We start from the raw sequence: 20,891 nt of genomic DNA, 5'->3' as shown, positions 1-20,891 counted from the left end.
CTACTGGCAGAACAAGGAGCATACTCAAGAGGGACCAGAAAAGGGAAAGAGAGGCTGAAGACTTAAAACCCCACATTTGAGCAAGACTTATGCTCAGCTGTGCCCTCTTTAGGAAATGCAAGCACTTCTAAGAGAACTAACCCTTTAAGGCCCTTACTCTCCTCAGAACTCATTTACCAACTCCCATTGTCAGGTGTGGGATTCCCTGATGGCTCAGTTGGTAAAGAATCCGCCTGCAACCCAGGAGACCCTGGTTCAATTCCTGGGTCAGGAAGATCCGCTGGAGAAGGGATAGGCTACCCACTGCAGGATTCTTGGGCTTCCCTTGTGGCTCAGCTGGTAAAGAATCCACCTGCAATGCAGGAGACCTGGGTTTGATCCCTGGTTTGGGAAGATCCCCTGGAGAAGGGAAAGGCTACCCAGTCCAGTATTCTGGCCTGGAGAATTCCACGCATGGGGTCACAAAGAGTCAAACAGAACTGAGCGGCTTTCACATTCACTTTCATTGTCAGCATGCCTGATACCAGGGCAAGGAAAAGAGGTGAGACGGAGACAGAAGACTGGCTGAGGCGGCACTGATGTCGGCAGCGAGTTGCTCAGGTGTGTTCAACTCTTTAGGGACCCTATGGACTGTAGCCAGCCAGGCTTCTCTGTCCACGGGATTTCCCAGGCAAGAATATTGGAATGGGTTGCCATTTCCTTCTCCAGGGGATATTCCCAACCCAGGGATCGAACCTGAGTCTCCTGCATTGCAGGTGGATTCTCTACTGCCTATCCACTATAGAAGTTTGGATGGAGGGGCAGAAAACACCAAATGATTTTCCTTCATAGCTGAACTTCCTGGGGGAAGAGGAAGCCTTAGTAGTCTTTATTGTATGCCAAAGACCCCAGAAAGAATGTGTTGTGTCAGATGCTTTCAGACCAGTTTTCTTACCCTCTCTGGGTCTTGAACATCTATTCGTATGAAGCAGAAGGTACCTACTTTGCCATCTCATTCATGAGGGTCAGTGGGACAACTGAGTTAAGAGGGCTTTGCAAACTGCCTGGACATTTTCAAAGCCATGGCTGGGGCTGAAAAAAAAGGCCACCTGTGCTTTCCCATGCTCCACCCTCCCTCCTCGAGCTTCCTTTGTAACTCAGTTGGTAAAGAATCCGCCTATAAACAGGAGACCCGGGTTTGATTTCTGGGTTAGGAAGATCCCCTGGAGAAGGAAATGGCAACCCACTCCAGTATTCTTGCCTGAAGAATCCCATGGACTGTAGCCTGCCAGGCTCCTCTGTCCATGGGGTCGCAAGAGTCAGTCATGACTTAGCAACTAAACCACCAACCACCATCCTCCCTCCTCATTGCACCCCAGATCAGGTTCTGCTTATCCAGACTTCCTGGCCAGGGTAAACAGGCTTCAGCCAGAAAGGGCTAGCTGACCTTGTTGGCTGGAGCCCTAATCCTCTCCAGATCGGCCGGTGGCAAGCCACCGGCCCATCTGCCCATACCCAGGTCCCAGTGACCATTGGTGGCTGTGATTAACAGTGTGCAAGGGGTGGCGATGGTCCTCAGCAGAACTCGAAGTGGTTTACTTCATTCTCCCAGCCCCTTCCAGCTCCACTCCTCCGCTCTGCTGACATCCCCACAAGCAGTGGCCCCATTCAGAGCTTATCTCTAGCAGCCTCTCCCGGCTCTCTACTCCTTGGCTCTGGGGCTACAAGGGTACCTAGGCTCATCAGACCCCCAAAGGGCTCAGGGTTGAGGTGCAGCCCCATTACTCTGTACTTGCCCTTCCCAAAGAATGCTTCTAGTCCCCTCTTCCTGGAGGAAAACTAGATGGGGCTTCCAGGGCCTGTGAAGATGTGGGTGCCAAGGATGAATCTTGTGAGCATCTCCCAACACTGAGGGAACAGAAGGAGATCACAGGCAGGCAGAGATTGTCCCTGCAACAGGAAGCGCTCAGGTTTGGAGAAGGACTTCCAACCCAACTCTTTCCCTGGACTGACATATATGAAATCAGGGGGATGGACAATATGACTTCCTGTGGGAAGGCTGGGAGCTGGATAGATACCCCAAAAGAAACGTCCTTGGTCCTGATAAGAGCAGCTCTTATAATGGACCAGAAAATATACAAATTCCACGAAAAATGAAAGCTCATATGAAGCATCCCACTTCCCCAGCTTAAAATTGGAGGAGACAATGGGAAGGACCAGAAAATATGCAAATTCCATGAAAAATAAAAGCTCGTATGAAGCATCCCAGCTTAAAACTGGAGGAAACAATGCGAACAGAAGCAGCGACCTTTCTTAACCCTGTCTGAGGGCAAGGACTGGCCTTTCTCCTCTTGTGCAAGTCCATACCCCACCCCCATCCCTGGTGACCATTACCAGTCCCCTGACCTCAGCTTCACTCAGGTTGTAATGACCATGGAGAGGGGCAGAGTCAGCTTGGTGTCCTTTGAAGGTAAAAGAGGAATCCAAGGATACAGGGGGATCATCTAGGGGCTCCCAGAAAAAGGGACCCTGGGCTGCTGGTTCCCATGCTGGAGGCTGAGGCCCCGCCTTCACAAGCAAGGCTGAGGCCCAGAGGTTACCACGGGACGCTGTTAGGTTTATTCCAGGGTGAGTGGGTGCTCAGGGGGGAGCAGCAGGGATGGCCGAGGCCACCTGTTGACACGGTGCCCAGCGGTGGCCAAAGGTTCTGCAGGGCCCTGCAGGGCCTGAGTCTCTGGTTGGTTGGGAAGCTCCACCTTCTGCCCCAGCCCAAGGTAGGGGAGGCAGTCACTGATGGAGCACTTTCCGTAGTTCGCAGGGCTCGGTGATGGGCATCGAGCAGGCCTGATTCTCGCACACATAGGCAGTGGCCCGGTCTTCTAGCCGCCGAAGGGTATTCAGGAAGGGCAGCTGGCGGGACAGGAAGCTCGAGGGGTCCCCATCAGCCAGAATCAGCACCTGGGAAAGCAACAGAGAGAGTCACCCAGGGCCACCCAGACACCAGCAGGACCCACTGGTGGGTTTCTTCTCCAAGCCTTCAGTGGAGCCAGAGATACTGGGGAGCTGAGGAAGTGAGGGGTCCCGGGCAGGGGAGGCTGAGAGTGGGACTGGGCTCAGAGACCAAACCTTGTTAGGGATGTAGATGGAGTGGACACACTGCAACAGAGCCTTGGTATCCTTGGCCTGGGGGTCCCCACAGATCACAATCTAGCCAGAACAGAAAGGTTAACTCCAGTGACTGATGCCAAGAGGCTGGATCCAGACCTAACACGCCCTCCCCATCCTCCTGCCACCCATCCTATACGCCTAAGAAGAAATGGGGACTCAGCATCCCCCAGATCAGCGGCCAGGAGGCTGCATCAGATTCACTGCTCAGCAGGGGAGAGCACAGACACACACACACACACACACACACACACACAAATGAGAATACACTAGGTGGCAGGGTCATCTGTAGCGATAGAGACACACAGGGCAGATACACACATGGGCAGAGACATCAGCACACACACATAAGACTTGATACACTGGAAGACACACAAACACACAGAGAGCCACACACAGGGAGACAGAGTCATCACATACACACAGAGCAGATGCCCACAGCGAGGCAGACACCAGACACACACACACACACACACACACAGGCCAACATACAAATGTAAGCAGGCAAACCTAGACATGGGCCACACACATACAACCGGGCGATCATGTACTGGTGAACACTCACCCCAGCAGACACTGAAAGGCAGGCACGCAGTCACACACCTCCAGAGTTATACAAATCCAGATGCACACACACAGCAGTAACACACACAGGGACATACACCCAGAGGCACATACCTGCACACACTACACCGCTGACCCAACTATACCGACACACACAGGCACACACACACACATTTCAGCAACCACAGGGATCCATGTTTAACCCTCTCCTCTGAGAACCCTACGCATAGGAACTCACAAAGGCACCTGCTCGTGATGGAGACCTGCCTCAGACATGTACAGACTCTTCTGCCTGGAAAAAGCAACCTTACAGACCTTCCCTTGGAGACACACACTCACACAGGGCTACACACTCAGGGACCTGAGCTCTGGGGACTGCCCCAGGAACTGCACTCCATGCCTCCACTGCAACCCCAGCTTCCCTTCCACCCTGGGTCTCAGCCCAAGGGCCCCACCTGCTTGAGGGTCTGCTGGTGGGCTGAGAGGGCGCGGACCATCTCAGGCAGTGCCACGGGCACACGGCGCATGCGCTCAGAGAAGGCGGTCAACAGGCACACACACTTGTCCATCCAGTCCTTGTGGCCCGTGAAACCGTGCAGCCGAAGCAGGTTGTGGGCCGACACGGAGTTGGCACTGGGCTCTGCGCCATCCTGGTCTGCAGGGGACAGGGAGGGAGGGTCACTGGGTCCCAGGACCCTAGTCCAGGATTGTTGCCAGGATGGCAGGGGGCTGGGGTGGAGGAGTCCCTGCCCACCGGCTCCTGCCCCAGGTCTGAGAGTGAATGCCAGGCCCAGCAGTAACTGGCACCCTCACATGCACCTGCCCAGACTGAGCTGTTGCTCCCCAGAGTCCTGCATCTCCCAACTGAAACCTCCACCCAGCCACCAACTGCCCTTCCTTCTGACTTCTTCACCTCCCACTTCTAATCCACTGTGAATCTGCAGGGTCTGTGACCAGAATGGATCCAACCTGACCACTTCTCCCATCTTGTACTGCTGCCTTGTCTGGACCTTCGCCATCACTTGCCTGGACTGAGCACCACTAACGGGTTCCTACCTAGCATCCTTGTTTCCCCACCCCTTCTCCACCGTCGGTCAGAGTGACACTCTGAGATCTAAACCAGAGCAGATCACAACCAACTTGAAACTCACCAGAGCCTTCTCCTCCTTGCCACATTTGTAAGACCCTGCAGGGATCTAGCTCCCCGGGCATCCTCCCCTCATGCTGGCCTCTGCCCCTCTGTCCTCCCGGACACAAGCTGCCCATTCAGAGCCTCTCAGGGGCTGTTCCCTCCACCTGAAATCCCTCTCCTGCTCCTGCAGGACCACACGGCTCTGTCTTGCCCTCCAGTCCTTGGTTAAATGACACCTGTACAGGTTTAATTTGACTTCCCCGCTGAGTTGGGCCCTACCATTGTTTTGTCAGGGACCTTTCAGTCATTCAGTTAACATTTATTGAGCACCTAATTACATACCAGATGTGCAGGAGATCCTGGGGATACAGCAGTGACAACATCCTGACCCCAAGACACTTAAGTCTGGGTGCTGTTAACAGACTAGATGCATCGGGTGCTGCTAATGCCACTGAGAAAAGTCAGGAACGGGGTACACAGTGGGCAGCTCCTACTTCTCCATGGCACCCACGATTTTAACTATGCATCTGTGTGTGCAATTTTGCTTTAAATAGTACTGTCTGTGCATTGGCTCCCTTACTACCTAGGACGCCTTATGACAATTAGGATGAAGTTGGCCTTGTTTAGTCTATCTAAGCAAGTCAGTTACTGTCACTAAGCATGCTCACAGAATAGCTACATTAATCTTCATGTCAACCATGTAAGGAAATGCCACCATTAGCACCATTTTGCATATTAAGAATCTGAGGCTTTGAAATGTAAAGAGACCAGTTTAAAGTCACTCAGTGCTAAAGATGTAAGCCCAAGAGGGCCTGGGCCCTGCCCTTGCCAGCTCTTCACCACCACACCGCACTTACTCCTCCCCCAGGAAAAACCAAGCCCGGTGGGGTCCAGTACCCCAGGCCAGCTCCACACCCTCACTGACCGTCCTTCAGACGCAGCGGCAGGCCAGCCCCCAGCTCGGCCTCACTGCAGAAGTAGCCGCCGCCCCGGGAGTCCCAGAAGAGCCTGTCCTGTGTGTCCTGCAGCCGCAGAGCCCACTCGAGCCACGCACTCTCCTGTGAGGCCTCGTACAAGTCCAGCAGGCCCCTCACCACGAAGGCATAGTCCTCCAGGAAGCCCCAGCAGGGCGGGTTGCTAGGGGGACAGGCATTGGGGAGGGGACAGGCCAGGAAGAAAGGTACTTTCACAGAAGAGGCCCTTTTCACATGCTTTTATCTAACCCTCAAAACCTAGCTCTTGGGTAGGTCCTGTTAGCCCATTTCTCAGATGAGCAAATGGTCTCAAGGTGGGTAAGAGCTCACAGTGGGCAGCAAGCAGAACCAGGACTAGCACCTACCCAGAGGGGAGGAGAGGGGCAGGGAGAAGCCTGGGATGCCTAGGGAGGCAAGCCTTCCCAGGCTGCCCGGTACCCTACCTGTGTTCCACAGCCCCACCAGAGCCTGCATAGCAGGTCCGCATCAGGCGGCCACTGGCCACGTCAAACATGTGCCGCTTCAGGAACTTGGCACCATTGATGGCATAGTTGATCACCCTCTCTTGGCCCAGAACAGCCCCAGTCACAGCAAAGCCAGACACCATCAGTCCTGGAGGTAGGAGACACAGGTGGTTGTGACCCCGGCCAGGGCCCTCCCAGTATGTCTATCTCAACCCCCCCAAGCTCTGACATCTCCCTGGAGCAACAGGGCAAGTGTATAAGAGTTTAAGCTCCAGAGCCAGGCAGGGCTGGGCTCCTGTCTCTGTGAGATCTTGGGTGGATTACTGTAGGCTTCAATTGGCTCATTTGTAAATTTAGGAGAGTAAACCTGACAAAGAAAAAATTAATATTCACCAGGTACCTGACATACATAAGGGCCCTTGCGAAGGGGAATTCAATATACAGATCAGGCCTCAGACACACCACCTCACCATTCCAGGCAGCCAGCATCTTGCTGTCCAAGTGCGGCTTCGGCCGATGTTTCCGGGCCTGGAAGAGCTTCTCGAGACCTGAATTGAGTAAGGTTCGTACGGCCTCCACGTCCAGGCCAAAGCGGGCGGCAGTCAGCTCCAGCGAATATCGGACGGTCAGCACATTCTGGCCCTGCAGCTCCCCCTTGGGGTCCTGAGAAAGACAGCTCTTGTCCAAGTGAGTCCACTGGCCTGTGTGGACTCTCCTGTGATCTCAGCAGTCCTCACCTGACTGGGGCTGATGTTGCCAGCCTCCGTGAGCCCATAGTGCTTCATGAGGAGCTGGCCTGAGGTCAGAGGCTCGGTGGCGCCCAGCACAGGCTCAGGGAGGAGATGCTGGACCTCCTTGACAGTCCACACGTAGAAGGCGCCCTCTTTGGGCCGCATGCCCCGCTCCGGTGGGGAGTCCGCGTCCTCTGCACTATAGAAGCCTCCAGACTATAGGGAGGGGAGAGTTGCTGGCCCCTCCCTTCAGGACAGTGGAGGCCCTGAGCCCTCCCACAGCCAGGCCCGCCTGCCTCAGTGGACACACACCCGGTGACTCAGGTTCCGAACGACGTACTGCAGGATACCTTTGGCAACTTCGGAGTAGAACTCGTCACCAGAGATCTGAGTAGGGAGGGAGGACGCTGTAAGCAGAGGTCTCTAGGTACGAGGTGGGCAGCAAGCGTTCTCCCACGGGGGCAGGGAGGGAGGCTGGATAGTGAACGTGAGACTGAATTAGGGGTGAAGTTAAGGGGGAGCCATAGGTCACCAGGCAGGCCCTGGAAGGGGCAGCCAAGGGTAGGTGGACAGGCTGGGTCTCCGCTCAGGGTTGGGGTCAGGGGTCACCTGGAAAGCTTGTGAATAGGCCACTGTGAGCTGTGCCTGGTCATACAGCATCTTCTCAAAGTGGGGAACGTGCCACTGGCGGTCCGTGGAGTAGCGGTGGAAGCCCTGAGCCAGGACGAACATGGGGCTGGAGGCTGACCCCAGCCACTGCCCCCACCCCGCTGCCGCCTGCTGCCCTCTCCAAGGAATGCCTGCCCCCCTCACCTGCCCCACGTGGTCTCGGATACCCCCGTTGGCCATCATCTTCAGGGTATGCAAGGCCATCTGCTGGGCCCGAGAGCCATCCTGGGTTAGCCGGTGGCTGAGCCAGTAGGAGAACAGGAAACTCAGGATCACTGCGGACACCAAGAATACACAGGTTAGAGAACAGGAAGGGCAGGGGGCCGAGATCTGGGTGGCCAGGGTTAGGGGTTTACTCAACAGGCAGTCTCTCTGGATAGGCTAGGTCAACCCAGAGGACAGGTGATAATCACCAAGGTCAGCATCAGAGAGAGCCCCTGCTAAGACCAAAAGTCAGAGCTTCACTAGATGGCTACTGACAGGCAGGATGGGGTTAGGCGGTCACTAGCCAGACAGGAGAGTGGGAAGTTAATAACCAAGACAGGAGTCAGAAGACATCACTGACTAGGGTAGGCTTCGGAAGGCCAGGCCAGGGCTGCAGTGGGCATGGGGCAGGGGGCATCGACCTGGTGTGGGGAACTTGGGGGCCTCGGCGAAGCCACCATACTCCTCATCATAGCCCTCATCCAGCTGCTGGAAGCAGCGGCTGTTCATGGTGGCAGCAGAAGGTGGCAGCTGGCGGTCACCCATACTGATCACCGACCGAGCCAGCAGAGCCGTGGTGACCCGCTGACTGTTTTCTAGCAGGGTACTCTTGTTCTGTTTCCACTGTGGGAGGCAGGGGCAGACCGGGAGGTCAGCATGGGGTGAGGGCCCCTCACTTCCCTCACCCTTGACCCCCAGCGCCCTCTATCCCCCAGTGCATACCCACCTGGTCCCGTATCCTCATCAACACCGTGCGGAAGCCAACTCGGGTCAAGCCATCCTCAGGGGGAAAATAGGTGCCGCCCACAAAGGGCTGTAGGTCGGGAGTCAGCCACACACTCATGGGCCAGCCCCCACCACTGCTGGTAGCCTGCCAGAGAGAGGGCAAGGGTGAGGGGAGCAGCCCCATGTCCACGGGCAACCACCCATCCAAGGGAAGACCACTCACCTGCACAAAAGTCATATACACCTTGTCCACGTCAGGCCGCTCCTCCCGGTCCACCTTCACGCTGACAAAGTCCTCGCTGAGCAGGCGGCCGATCTCCTCATTCTGGAAGGACTCCTCCTCCATCATGTGGCACCAGTGGCAGGTGGAGTACCCCACTGGAATAGGGCCACGGGGCCAGGGAGGACCCGTGACTGGTCAGAGAGGGGCAGCCAAGGGACTCCGGCTGGGCCTCTGATGCCCTAGCATCTAGCTTCCTGGAAGGCCCCAGGCCCAAAGGACCCATCCCCTATCTACCAGCACTCCCCTGCGCCCATCCCAGGGATGGTGGATGCAGTACCTGAAAGAAAAATTGGCTTGTTTTCTTTCTTGGCCTTGTCGAAGGCTTCCTGTCCCCAGGGGTACCTAAGGCCAGCCGAGTAGGGGCATCACTCACTAGCTCAGGAGGGGAGCAGTAGGAAGATTGAGGATCTAGCTGCCCCAGAAGGGCATCAGGAGAGGACTCACCAGTCCACAGGGTTGTAGGCATGTTGCAGGAGGTACGGTGACTTCTCATTGATCAGGCGGTTGGGGACCTTCTGGGGCGCGGACTGAGAGCAGTTAGTCCGGCTCCCCTTCCCTCCAGCAGGCATGGACACTGAACTACTGACCGTCACACTTCGGTCCTTGTCCCGGGAGGAGCTACCCCTGGCGTGGGCAGGTGGGTGAGGCAGGTCAGACCAGGAGTCTCCACTGCTTCCACCTACACCCAGCCCAGAGGTCCACCTGACCACCCCCGCTACCCCCCATGCCCCGTGGTACCTCTCCCGGAACCCCCTGCTCCCAGCCCAACCCACCTTTCTGAACCACGGGGGAGACTGTGGGCTTTGTGCTCCCCCTTGTGTTTTTGGGGGGGTGAAGAAAGGTGGCTCATTGGGGGCTCCCTGCCAGGTTAGTCTCCCCCAACCTCTCCGACCCGGTGCTGGGAACGATGATGACTGTGAAGTCAGGGCGAGTCACAAGGGGTGGAATGGTCCCTCAGGCTCCATTCTCTCCCCTCACCGGGCCCCACCCAGGCTGACTGTGCTGGCCGTTATCTCTGGCGTGCCTGCCTGGGTATATGATCCGGGCAGGAGGGCTGCTGGCAGCTGTGTGTAGGACTGGGCCAGCTGAGGGGCGAGGAGATCATTTGGCATCAGGGACTCCCTCACTCAACATCCATCCACTGGGCACTTCTGGGGGGCCAGGTCCCCATTACCCTCAAAGAATCAGTAACTGGCTCTGATCTCAGGGAGCTCAGCCTGGGAGGGCAGCATGGGTGGGGCAGGCCTCAGCAGTGACAAGCCCTTGCAGCATCAAGGGCTGTAACAGGCCAGCCCAGGGTGCTGTTGGACAAGGACCCTTGGCCCAGCATTGGGGTTCAAGGAAGGCTTCCTGGAGATGGTGTTGGAACAGAGTTCCTGGAGCAAGCGAGCCCTGCAGCTGGAGGGGAGGGAGGGAGGAGAGGATTACTGTCTGAGCCCGGCCAGAGGTGCTGGCCCTAGTCTGGGGGGAAGGCAGGCATGGGATGGGGAGGTGACCGGGCAGGCACAGGGGACCCAGCGCCAGGACAAATGACCCCAGGGCTCCGCAGGCACCGGGTGCTGAAGCGTGCCCCTCGCCCACCCGTACCTGTAGCTCAAGGCGAGGACTTGCCCGGCCCCGGGCAGCAGGAAGCCGCGGCACCGTAAGGGCCGCGCGCCCAGCATGGCTGCTGGTGGCGGTCGGCCCGGACGCTGCGGACGGGAAGGGAGGGCGGGAGGGAAGGCCCAGGCACCGAACCGGCCGCAGGAGTGTCTTTGCCGATAATCCCGGAAGCAGGCTGGTCTCTGAGCGCCGCTCGGTGGCCGACCACGGGACTGCAGACCGTATACTCGGGGCTTAGGAGGACACAGGTCTGTGCAAAAAACTGGGTGGACTTAATAGGACGTAAATCAGGGCCTGCGGGGAGGTAACACTTTTACGGAGAATATGGAGGAAAGCCAGAGCCTCCGGTCATTTTGTCCAACTTTGCCCGTTTTACAAATGGGAAATGAGGTGAGAGGCAAAGGCGTGGCTTTTCCAGGCCATCCAAACTGGGAGCTTCCCCTTTGCTCTGCCCCTTCACCTGAAGGTCATGCTCAAACCCCACCCCCTCGGGAAGCCTTCCCTGAACAATAACAATGAACCAACTTTCAGGTGCTATTAGGTATTCTATGAGTCTCATTTGCTACCCTTAGTCAACATTTACTGAGTGCCCATGAGACACTCTGCTAGGCACGACGGTGGGCACAGAATGACCAGGCCAGCCCATCCTTGTGTTACTCACAGTCTGATGAGCAAGGCAAAAACTAATCCAACAGCCATACAAATTAATGTACAACCACCCACTGCGAGACATGCCGTGACTAGGTATCACAGGGAAACTGGTCTGGTGGGAGAGAGGAGGGCGAAGGCCTTCCTAAGGAAATCACATTTGTGTAGCAGCCTTCCAAGAACAAGAGGATGCAATCTGGAAAGGGCTTGGGGGAAGTGCTGGGGAAGCCGGAGGAACAGATGTGCAAAGGCCCTGCGGCACAGCAGGGAGTCAGGGCTGAGGTGCTGCAGAAGCCAGCACAGATGTAGGGCAGACAGCCCAAGGAAGAGAGGCGCGATACGGTGGTGACATGGAGGAGGATGAGGGCAGGGGCCGGGGTTTGAACTGTGAGCAGGAGTTTGGTTACTGATGAGAGCAGAAGAAAGCTGTGGAAGAGCTTTAGGCGAGGGAGTGAACTTGCATTTTGGAAAGGTCCCTCCAGCTTTCTGGTGGTGAATGGACTGTAAAGAGGCAAGAGTGGAAGCAGAAGGGTTCAAAGGCCATAGCAGGACCCAGGGGAGAGCTCTGGGAGGCCTTCACTAGGCAGAGGTGGAGATGGAGAGAAGGTGGTGGACTTGAGGTCAGAAGAAAAGGAAACATCATCAGGATTGTCTATAAGGGGGAGGGTGTGTCAAGAGTGAAGTGCAGAAAGGGGCTGGTACTGAGAAGGAAGTGGGGCACAGGGAGAGGCTCAGGTTGGGGGCTCAAGAGGTCCCGTTTGGATGTGTTGGTTTGAGATGACCTTGAGATGTATGTGTGAAGATGACAGGCTCAGGAATGCAGAGGAGGGGTTGGTGGGAGAGAGGAAGCAGAGTGGGTGTTCAGTGCAGAGACGGTGTGGGCACAGAAGAGATCACCTAGGGTGACTGCAGGAAGAGGCTCGGGCTCATACTTGGCCTTGACGAACTCAGAAGTGTGCCAGTGAAAGACACAGAGGATCATGGGAAAACCAGGAGAGGATGTTGTCTTAAAGGAAAAGGGCCAGAGTCGCAGGGAGGGACAGTCAGACTTCAGAGAAGCCGACTGGGACAGGACCAAAAAAGGTCCAGTAGCTTCGGCAACGTGGAGGCCATTGGTGGACATAGCAGATGTGCTCCAGGAGGTGAGGCAAACAGTAGAAGCTGATTGGAGCAGGCTGAGGAGGGAGGGGAAAGAGGACATAGAGATGATGGGCACTTGATGTGAGGGGAAAGATGGAAAGACACTCTCAAGATGGATGGGATTAATTATGACAACTATCATGGAGAAGGATTCAGTTGAGAGAAAGCATTTGATGATGTGGAGGAGAGAGATCTCTGAGAAACTGGGATAGTGAGGTGATGGAAGTGTCAGCAGGTGGGAGACCCTGGTGTGCATGCTTCCTGGAAGGAATGAGGTTAAGATCAGAGAACAGGAAGTCTGCCTTTAATGTGGAGGAATCTGGGATGATGACAAGCCCCAAAATGTGACCAGATGTGAGAGCAGCTGAGAGGTCAAGGGGTGGTGAGGTGAGGTCATTGTCTTGGATAGTGGAGTCATACAAGATTGAGCAAGATTTGGGTGAGAAGACCATGAGCCAAGGCTGGAGCATGGCAAGAATGAGGTGGAGCACAGCCCCATGTGGGAGGAGGCAGGATGCCCAGGGGTTCTAACCTTCAAGGGGGGAGGGGTCTGCCAGGCAGTAGATGGTCCAGAGCAAGATAAGGAGCCAGATTACCAACTTCCTCATGGTGGGAGGCAAAATAGCACCCCTTGGGAGTCCTCATGTAAGTGGTGTCCACAGGGAGAGCCAGTTAACAAGAGGAGACCCAGGTTGAGGAAAGGTGAAAGGTGGGTCAGTGACCATGAAGGATGGAGATCTCCCAGATTTGTGCAGAAGTCAGATGGGTCTGGGTACTGCCTGGCAAAACCAGGAATGAGGGGTGTAGCAGATTCATTCTTCAAGGTTAGTCTCTGAACAGGGTGGACCCTGGGCTGAATTGGACACTGGCCTGGGAGGAACCACACTACCACTTCATAAGTAAGGAACTCTTGTCCTCATCTGACAAATAAGGAAATGGAGGCACAGTCATAGAGAGGTTAAGTTATTTACTCAAGGTCAAAGAGCATAACCACTTATAAGTGATTAAATGGAAACCTTAGAGCAGTTTTGAACGGTCAGTCCTACTCCTAAGTAGATGCTCTCGTCCACCCTGTCTGTAACAGCTACGGTGGGACTGCCTCCCTCTGAAAAGCAAAGCAGTTCCTCTCCCCACCCCTACCTTAGGAAGAAGACCAGCACTGTGTCCTCCCCTCAACTTTGCTGTTTCTGGCCTGTGGAAGGACATTTTACCTCAGGCTCCCAAAAGGCCTGCGTCCTGCAGGGCCAGCCCCTGAGCACTGAAGACCACACCAGTGCCCGTGGTTGGGGGGAGCATTGAGTAGAAAAGGAATAAGGGTGACTATGGTGGCCCTCAGGACGAGGGAATAGGCTCTGCTCCTCCCCAGGTTTCTGATCTACACCAGCCCCCTAGGAGGGGTCATGCTTGAAATTGAGTTTTTTGCCAGTCCTGGTGAAGAGAGGAGAGAAGAACCAGATTTAAGGTAAGTCAGTAAAGCAAAGGATTTGGGGGCTCCTGGACCAGGCTTGCCCGTGTGGGTTCTGAGCTCCTGGAGACTGTGCACTTAGTAAATCTTGAGTCCCTCCCGAGATGAGCCCAGTGCTTTGTCCACAGCAGCCAGTCAATATTTGTGAATACTGGGGCCCAGCATGGGAGCTCAGAGCAGAGGAGCCAGGTCCCCTGACTTGGAATCCCAGCCCTACTCTGCCAGCTTTGTGACTTTAAGCACGCTGCTTAACCTCTCTGAACCTCACCTATGAAGAAGGAGCAGGGCCAAGGGCTTTGCCCTTGGTCTAATGCTCTCCTGCTCCCATTTTGATATTCTTAACTCAATTTTGAACAAGGGGCCCCACATTTTTACTTTGCACTAATTATGTAGCTGGTCCTGAATGGGAGTAATATTATCTACCTCAGAATACTGATGCAAGGAGTAAATGAAATAATCGGTCTAAGGTGCTTAGCACATAATGATTGTGCAAGGGAACAATTGCCTATTGTCCTTTACTTTTAGATTATTCCCTGCGCCGCTGTGTGATAAATGGATGAAATGATCGAATGGCTGAGAGAGAGTCTCAGGAGCATGGACAAGCGAAGGTGGTAGGCTGAGGGGGCTGTATGGGAAGTGGGAGCATTTTTGTGCCCCACATTGTGGAGCAGTCGTTTCCAGGGTAGCCAGTGATTCAAGCTGTGGTCCAGACCTGGCCGCCACGCCCGGCAAAAAGTCCACTTGGTGAGAGCTGAGGACATGGATTCCAGTCTTTATTACCGGGCGTACTCTCCACCCCAGGGAAGTCTACAGCTCCGGGAGCTGCAAAGCGTCTGCGGAAGCTGGGGGCAGAGTCCAGACCGGCCTCTGGGCGGAGTCTCAGCCTTCCTTCTTCCTTCCCGGGGCGGGTCCTGGCATGGAAGCTCCGCCCCGCCCCGCGCCAGGGGGCGGGGCCCAGTGTTTTCAGCGCAGGGCGGGGGCGGGGCATCGCGCGCACGCGCCGGCGGCCGGGGGCGGGGCCGTTGCTCAAAGGAAAGGGTTGGTATCCGTCAGAGGGGTCTGGTTGAGCGGTCCGGCGGAGCCCGAGGTGGGCAGCAGAGGTTGCGGCAGGCTCCCGGAGGGCGGCGGCGTGAAGGCGCGGGCGTGGGGGAAGACGCTGACCGAGGCAGGGAGGGACACGCCGGCCGGCACGCTGCTGAGCGGGAGGGGCAGGGAGGCACTGTAGGTCATGGAGCCAAAGGGCGCCCCGATCGGCCCACCGGCCGTCAGGCTCAACGCTGGCGATCCTGTGCGCATCTGGTTCAGAGTCTGCCTGCTTTGCTCGCCCCCGCCGAACGGGTTGGTGGGGGATGGAGTGCTGAGACCTGCGGAACGAGGGTGGGTTGGGGGACTTGGAGCGGGCCAAGGGGACATAGCCCTAAGTGGGGAGGGGGCTAGGGGGGCAAGGTAGCAAGATCTCGGGTCTTAGAAATAGGAAAAAAAAAAAAAATAAGATTTTAAAGCAGGGGTTGGGTTCTGAAGGGGAAAACAGAGAAAGTAGGGGACCCCAGTGTGGAGACCCAGCAGGGACAAGGGAGTGTCCTACCTGTTAGAAAGGGGTTCCGGGTCTTTACAGCCTGGGGCACCTTGACTAATGAGTCAAGGTTGACCAAGGAGGAGGCTGAGGGGCCCAGGAAGGACTCAGGAGTCCGGCGTGCTGGGGTGTCCCTGCTGGACTGGGCTAGTGCTTCCCCTAGTACATCCAGGTCAAAGGCATCTGGCTCCTTTGTGCCATTTTGCTTTACACTGGGGGTGTGGTCTCCAAACAGGTCCAGCTCTGGAATAGAAATGATAGGGCTTGTTGGTAGGGAGAGTGAGTGGTCACTGTGAGAGGAAGAAGGCTGAGGCCAGTGCTGGGGGCCCATCTTTCCCTACGGTTGCAGTCATTCCCTGCCTCCTGCTTACCCACAGGACTGCTGGGCTTCCCAGAGGGCAGAGCCTGGGTGCATTCTAGCCCTTCCTTGGTCTCTGTGGATACTGGAGGCTTGGCCAATGGGTCAAAGGTCGAAGAATCATCTAACGCTAGCCAAGGAGAAAAAGGAAGATAAGATGGGCTGGCAGAAAGGGCAAGCACTGGGCTGGCCCCTTTCCAGGCAAGTTGCCCTCTTAGCACAGGATCTCTTGCCCTTTGGCACTGGAGGGAGGGGGGCCCAGAAGTCCTCCAGCCCCTCACCCACACCCTTTGACCCTCTACTTACCAGGTGTGTTGAAGGTCTCTACCAGGTTCCCCCAGGGTTTGGCTCCATTGTTGGGGAGTTTGTGGTGGGGGGAGTTCTGTGCCCAGAAGTCTGTGGTGGGTGGTCCAGCAGGCAGCACTGGGGTCCGGCCCCAGGGCTCAGAGGAGGAGAGCACAGGAGGCAAGTCCCAGGGCTGGCTCTGGGACATGATACTTCCTGAGGGAACTGGAGACCAGGGGTCTGCCGAAGGCCCCCATGATGAGCCACTGGGCTCTGTGTTAGGCCTGAGACCTGAAATGGGGATAGCACAGATGTGACCCCAGGCCACTCAGACCCCCAGGCCAGGGCCTTCCCAGTTACCTAGACCAATTTGGGAGGACAAGGGCCCATTTCACACATGGGATGCAGACTCAGGACCACCCAGTTAGCTGAAGCCCATATTCAGCAAGTTCATCCTAGGATTCTGGACCTCCAGGCATGGGCAGCTCAGGCCGCGTTCCCAGTCAGGGACAGGCTGGGCCAGGAAACTCAGGGTGACCAGAAGCAACAAGAGAACATTTCTGAGTTTCCCAAAATCTGAGTTCCTTAGAGGTGTCCCCTCCCTCACTCCAACTGCAAGGCACAGAAGAAGCCGAGGCTCAGAGAGGTGAATGATGTGCCTAGTGGCCCTCAGCTGTGGGAAGGAATGCCAGCAAGTGTCTGGGAGGGAAGGGGCTCTCGGGGGCCAGCCTGGGAGCCCTTTGCAGCCCTGCATGCCCACCTGGGATGTCCCATGGGTCAGCAGAGCAGTGTGTGGAGGGCAGGGTTGAAGCTGATGCGAAGATGTCCACCAAGTCGAGGCTGGAGGACTGTTGGGGGGAGAGGCAGCCATGCTCAAGAGAAGGCGGGGCCCAGAGGAAGGGCGGGCCCTGACCTGTCATCCTCACTCCAGCTCATTCTCCTTTACTCACTCCACAAACATCTATTAATGATCCCTTGCCTCTGCAGAGTGCTTTCCCGTTTATAAAATGTTTCCTCATCCGTTTAGTGTCTGATTTTCCTAACAACCTGCGCTGTGATTAGGGAAGGTTGTTGGGGTGCCCATTTTACAGATGTGCTAGCTTGGGCTAAGAGGGCAATTGCCTAAAGTCACACAGCCAGGGAGAGGGAGAGCTGGGATGGAAGGCAAGCCTGCCTGACCCCTTCCTTGGCTGTCCTGCCCCTCAGCCCGTCAGTGGTAAGACACATTTTATGATAAGCCTACTTCCCTTAGTCCATGTCCCAAAGAAATTTGCCACCGTAAACATTGGCTGAAAGAGTACAGAGACATCCCAAGGGTAGCATGAGCAGTTTTGGAGGGTAGCCTTGCTACCAGCAGCTATACATTCTTCCACCATGGACACTATGTGCATGAGCCCAAGATGTTTTCCGTACCATATACCTGAGGCTACTCTCAGTCTTGATCCACGTATCACATGCTCCTAGAATGTCAGAGTTGGAACTGTCCAACCGGCACACTTGAATGGAGGAAACTGAGGCTAAGACAATGACATGCCCTGAGTTGTAAAGTAAATGGCAGCAAATACAGAATCCAAACCCGGCATCTCACATCAGGATGTTTTGCATCCCACTTTGCCACCAGCTCAGTCACCAGCCCATGCGGGATGGGACCTCAGTCTGCTACATCCCCTCTACCCTTATTTTCACTGAATAAACATTAAGTGGTGCTTACTATATACCAAGCACTATTCTACACTCTTTATAAATATTTAACCCAATTCATCTCCCAGGCTCTGCCAACCCATGGCCCCAAGACTACTCTACCTGGCTGGTTTTCAGCTTCTCCTCCTCCTCTCTCTCTCCTCTTTCAGGCTCTCTGTCCCAACGACGATGGGCTCCAGCTCCAGCACCATTGGCCACAGGTGAGTCATCTCCCTGCCAGGACCTCACCTCCTGCAGAAGGCACCAGAGTGAGGAAAGCATGAGCTGCCCGTGCTAGACTTGAGGGGACCTGAGCTAGAGTCGAGAAGAGTGCAGGCTGGGAGGCGCCCTGAGGTCAGGGGCAGCAGGACCACTGCAGGGAGGTAGAAGAGCCTGGTCCACCGCAGGGAGATGGAAGAGCCTGGTTAGTACCCGCATAGCACCTCACCAGCACCTCCGCCAGCACCTCACCAGCACCTCCGCCAGCACCTCACCAGCACCTCCGCCAGCACCTCACCAGCACCTCCGCCAGCACCTCCACCAGCACCTCACCAGCGCTGGCATGGGCGGCTTAGCCCACTACCTTCTCCTGCTCCTGCCGGCTCAGGTGCAGAGCCAGCTGCAGTTGCAAGTCCTCGTCCCTGTGGGAGGTTGGGGGAACCGGCTGCGAGGGAGGAAGAGAGGGGTGAACTTGGCCCAGCGCTCCTATCTGGGCCAAAAGGCAACATCACCCTGTGCAGGTGAGAGAAACGCCCACCCTGAGTGGCTGTGGGCAGCCTGCCCCCAGACAGCAGTGTGAGCGTAGTCTGCTCCCTGCCTGGATCTGGATCTGAGATGCAGTTTAAAAAGAAGAATCATCCTCTTCTGGGACCCTGAGTGCTCCCCAGGCCCTGCTGTGTGAGCCCTGCCAGATCTGCCTGGATCCACAGAGGCGATGGCAGAGAGGAGGCTGTCAGGCAGGCTGTCCCTGGACCCCCACAAGAATAGCTGATGGGGGCAGCATATTTCTGTGTCTCCTAGGAAGGTGTCTGCCATCACACTCACCCCTTCCCCTCCATGAGGTGACACCAAGCCCATGTGACACACAGGTACTCCCAACCCACCACACACACACTACCCCTACCAGGCCCAGTCAGAGAGGGCCCCACTCCCAGGGTGAGGAGTCAGACCCCAATCCCAGTAACCCAACCCAAGGGACACAGGCCCTGTGCTGTCCTTGGGAGCAGGACTAGGGCTTTGGGGGCCAGAGTAGGGAAGCCCAAGAATCAAAGGTGTGAGGCATCCAGGCACCCATCCCTCCTCCAGTCCCCTTCGCCCCATCCCCCAGGTGCCCCAGGAGGGGCCTCACCTTCTCAGCCTCCTCTCGGCTCATGGCCAAGGCTAGCTGTAGCTGCAGCTCCTCTTCTCCCGATGTCTGGGGCCGGGCCTGCTCCAGGTCTGAGGTGTAGCGGGGGGATGAGGAGGAGGCTGCAATGACCAGCCACCCATCATGGCTTCCGTAACCATGCAGGTCCTCATGGGCTCCCCTGCCGCCCCCCTCACCAGGAAGCTAAAGCTCAGACAGGGAAACTGAAGGGGAGAGGAGCAACTGGCAGTCTCGGGCCCCAAGGGGTCAAGCACTATGCTTGGCACTTTCTGCAGGGCTTCCATTTCACCCCAGTAAAAGATTCCAATCCTTCCTTTACAGAGATGCAATAGCTCCGAGGGGTACCTGGCCAAGGTCCTGCAGCAAGTTGAACCCAGGTCCCCTGATTCAAGTTCCTGGACTCTTCCAGCTGTGCCCCATCCAGCTCAGGGTCAAGTGTGGTGGGAGGGCAAGAGGTTGCACTCAGTCAAGGTCACAGCTCTCCAAGCCCTCAGCACATTGTTAAGGAAGGCCATTCTGAGTGCCCTCAGATCAGGGAAGTGCCCCTCTTCTCGGGGAGGAGAGTGGCGTATGCAGTTGCCCCAATTTTCAAGAGCAGTGCCCTTGAGCTGGGGGTTCAAGAGGAATGCTGCTCTGCAGCACCATGTGCTGCCTATCTGAGCACAGGGTCGAGGGCAGTCCTGGGCTTGGTTTCATTTAATCCTCAAATTGGACAATGGAGACAGATTAGTTTATCCCTACTTTAAGGATGAGGAAACTGAGGTTCAGAGAGCTGGTTGGCAGAGATCTCATGGCTTGGAAGGGGCAGAATAAGGACTGAGCCTGTGCTTCTGCCTCCACCGCCCTACCAGGCAGGAGTTAACAATAACAAACCTATAATAAATAACATCATTGTTCACATTGACTTGTTGGGCACCTACTGTGTGGGGGCGTGTTACCCTCTTTATCTCAGGGAATCTTCAGACATACCTCTAAGTGGGGGATTCTTATCTACAGCTGGGGGTCACAGAGCCAGAGTCAGAACTCGGGAGGCCTCCCTGTCCCCAGCCATGCCCTGGACTCACAGTTGTAGGAGGATGGGGAACCACGTGCGCGGCTGAGGCCAAGTTGCCCGCTGCTGATGCCCGTGCCCTCCAGTGCCATGCGCTCCTTGGTCTTGAGGGCGTGGGTGCGCTCCTGCCGAAGGCGCTCTTCGTCCTTGAGCAGGGCCATCACCTGCTTGACCTTCTCACGCACGTTCACGCCCTGGTCTTTGCCATCGCGGTCGACGTACTGGAAGTCCTTGAGTGTCTGGATGGTGTAGAGGCTCTCCCGGCACTGCTGGGCCACCCGCTCAGAGCCTGTCTTGAGCAGGTAGTCCAGCAGCGTCAGTGCCTTGTACACGTGCCGCCAGTTTTTGCCACTGTCATTGAGCCGCCGCCACAGCATGCCCATGACCTCGGCAAAGGCCACCGTGTTGAAGGTCAGGTCGGCAATCTCGGACATGAGCGAGCTAGGTGGACCCCAGGGGTCATTGCTGGTGGCCTCACGCACCTTGATCTCTGCCTCTGAGTAGTTGTGCACAATGTTCTTCACCTGGCGCCGCAGCGCTGACGTCGTCATGGCCGAGGGCTTGGAGATGGGCGGCCCCCGCCCCAGCCAGAGGTGGAGGGCCAAGGGCCACTGTCGTGAGGTCACGGTCTCCAAGGGTGCGCCACTGTGCTCTCAGCAGGGCAGCTGTGTCCTTGGCTTCCACATGGGTCTGAGGAAGAGAGGGTCTGGAGCTCAGGGATAATGGCCCACCTCACTGGCCCCACTCAGCCAACGACTAAAGGCCTGGCCTGGGTGTCCCTGCTGCCAGGAACAGCCTTTGGCAGGCACTTATTTTTCTTATTTTACTTATT

General features: G+C 56.4%; 2 protein-coding genes across 2 annotated transcripts; both read right to left on the bottom strand.

Moving 5' to 3' along the window:
• Positions 1 to 575: 575 nt before the first annotated feature.
• Positions 576 to 10,576, bottom strand: SPATA20 (spermatogenesis associated 20). Its single transcript, XM_055579999.1, has 16 exons — positions 10,479 to 10,576; positions 9,336 to 9,515; positions 9,169 to 9,233; positions 8,832 to 8,986; positions 8,610 to 8,753; positions 8,305 to 8,506; positions 7,823 to 7,953; positions 7,619 to 7,723; positions 7,322 to 7,396; positions 7,016 to 7,225; positions 6,749 to 6,941; positions 6,258 to 6,426; positions 5,766 to 5,977; positions 4,164 to 4,363; positions 3,106 to 3,186; positions 576 to 2,937 (listed from the first exon to the last, which is right to left on the bottom strand). The coding sequence occupies exons 1-16, from the start codon at positions 10,553 to 10,555 to the stop codon at positions 2,767 to 2,769; spliced, it is 2,370 nt and encodes a 789-aa protein (XP_055435974.1). The 5' UTR covers positions 10,556 to 10,576; the 3' UTR covers positions 576 to 2,766.
• Positions 10,577 to 14,795: 4,219 nt separating this feature from the next.
• EPN3 (epsin 3) lies at positions 14,796 to 20,610 on the bottom strand. The gene is given in 10 exon segments (XM_055576203.1): positions 14,796 to 14,897; positions 14,899 to 15,110; positions 15,332 to 15,562; positions 15,691 to 15,801; positions 15,984 to 16,253; positions 16,723 to 16,810; positions 17,766 to 17,894; positions 18,226 to 18,306; positions 18,991 to 19,109; positions 20,073 to 20,610. Coding segments are annotated over 10 exon segments (1,881 nt in total).
• Positions 20,611 to 20,891: the final 281 nt, after the last annotated feature.

The sequence above is a fragment of the Bubalus kerabau genome, chromosome 4, assembly GCF_029407905.1.
Source record: "Bubalus kerabau isolate K-KA32 ecotype Philippines breed swamp buffalo chromosome 4, PCC_UOA_SB_1v2, whole genome shotgun sequence".
Lineage (NCBI taxonomy): Eukaryota > Metazoa > Chordata > Mammalia > Artiodactyla > Bovidae > Bubalus > Bubalus kerabau.
Note: the sequence above shows the minus strand (reverse complement) of the source record. Positions and strands in the feature narration are given on the sequence as shown.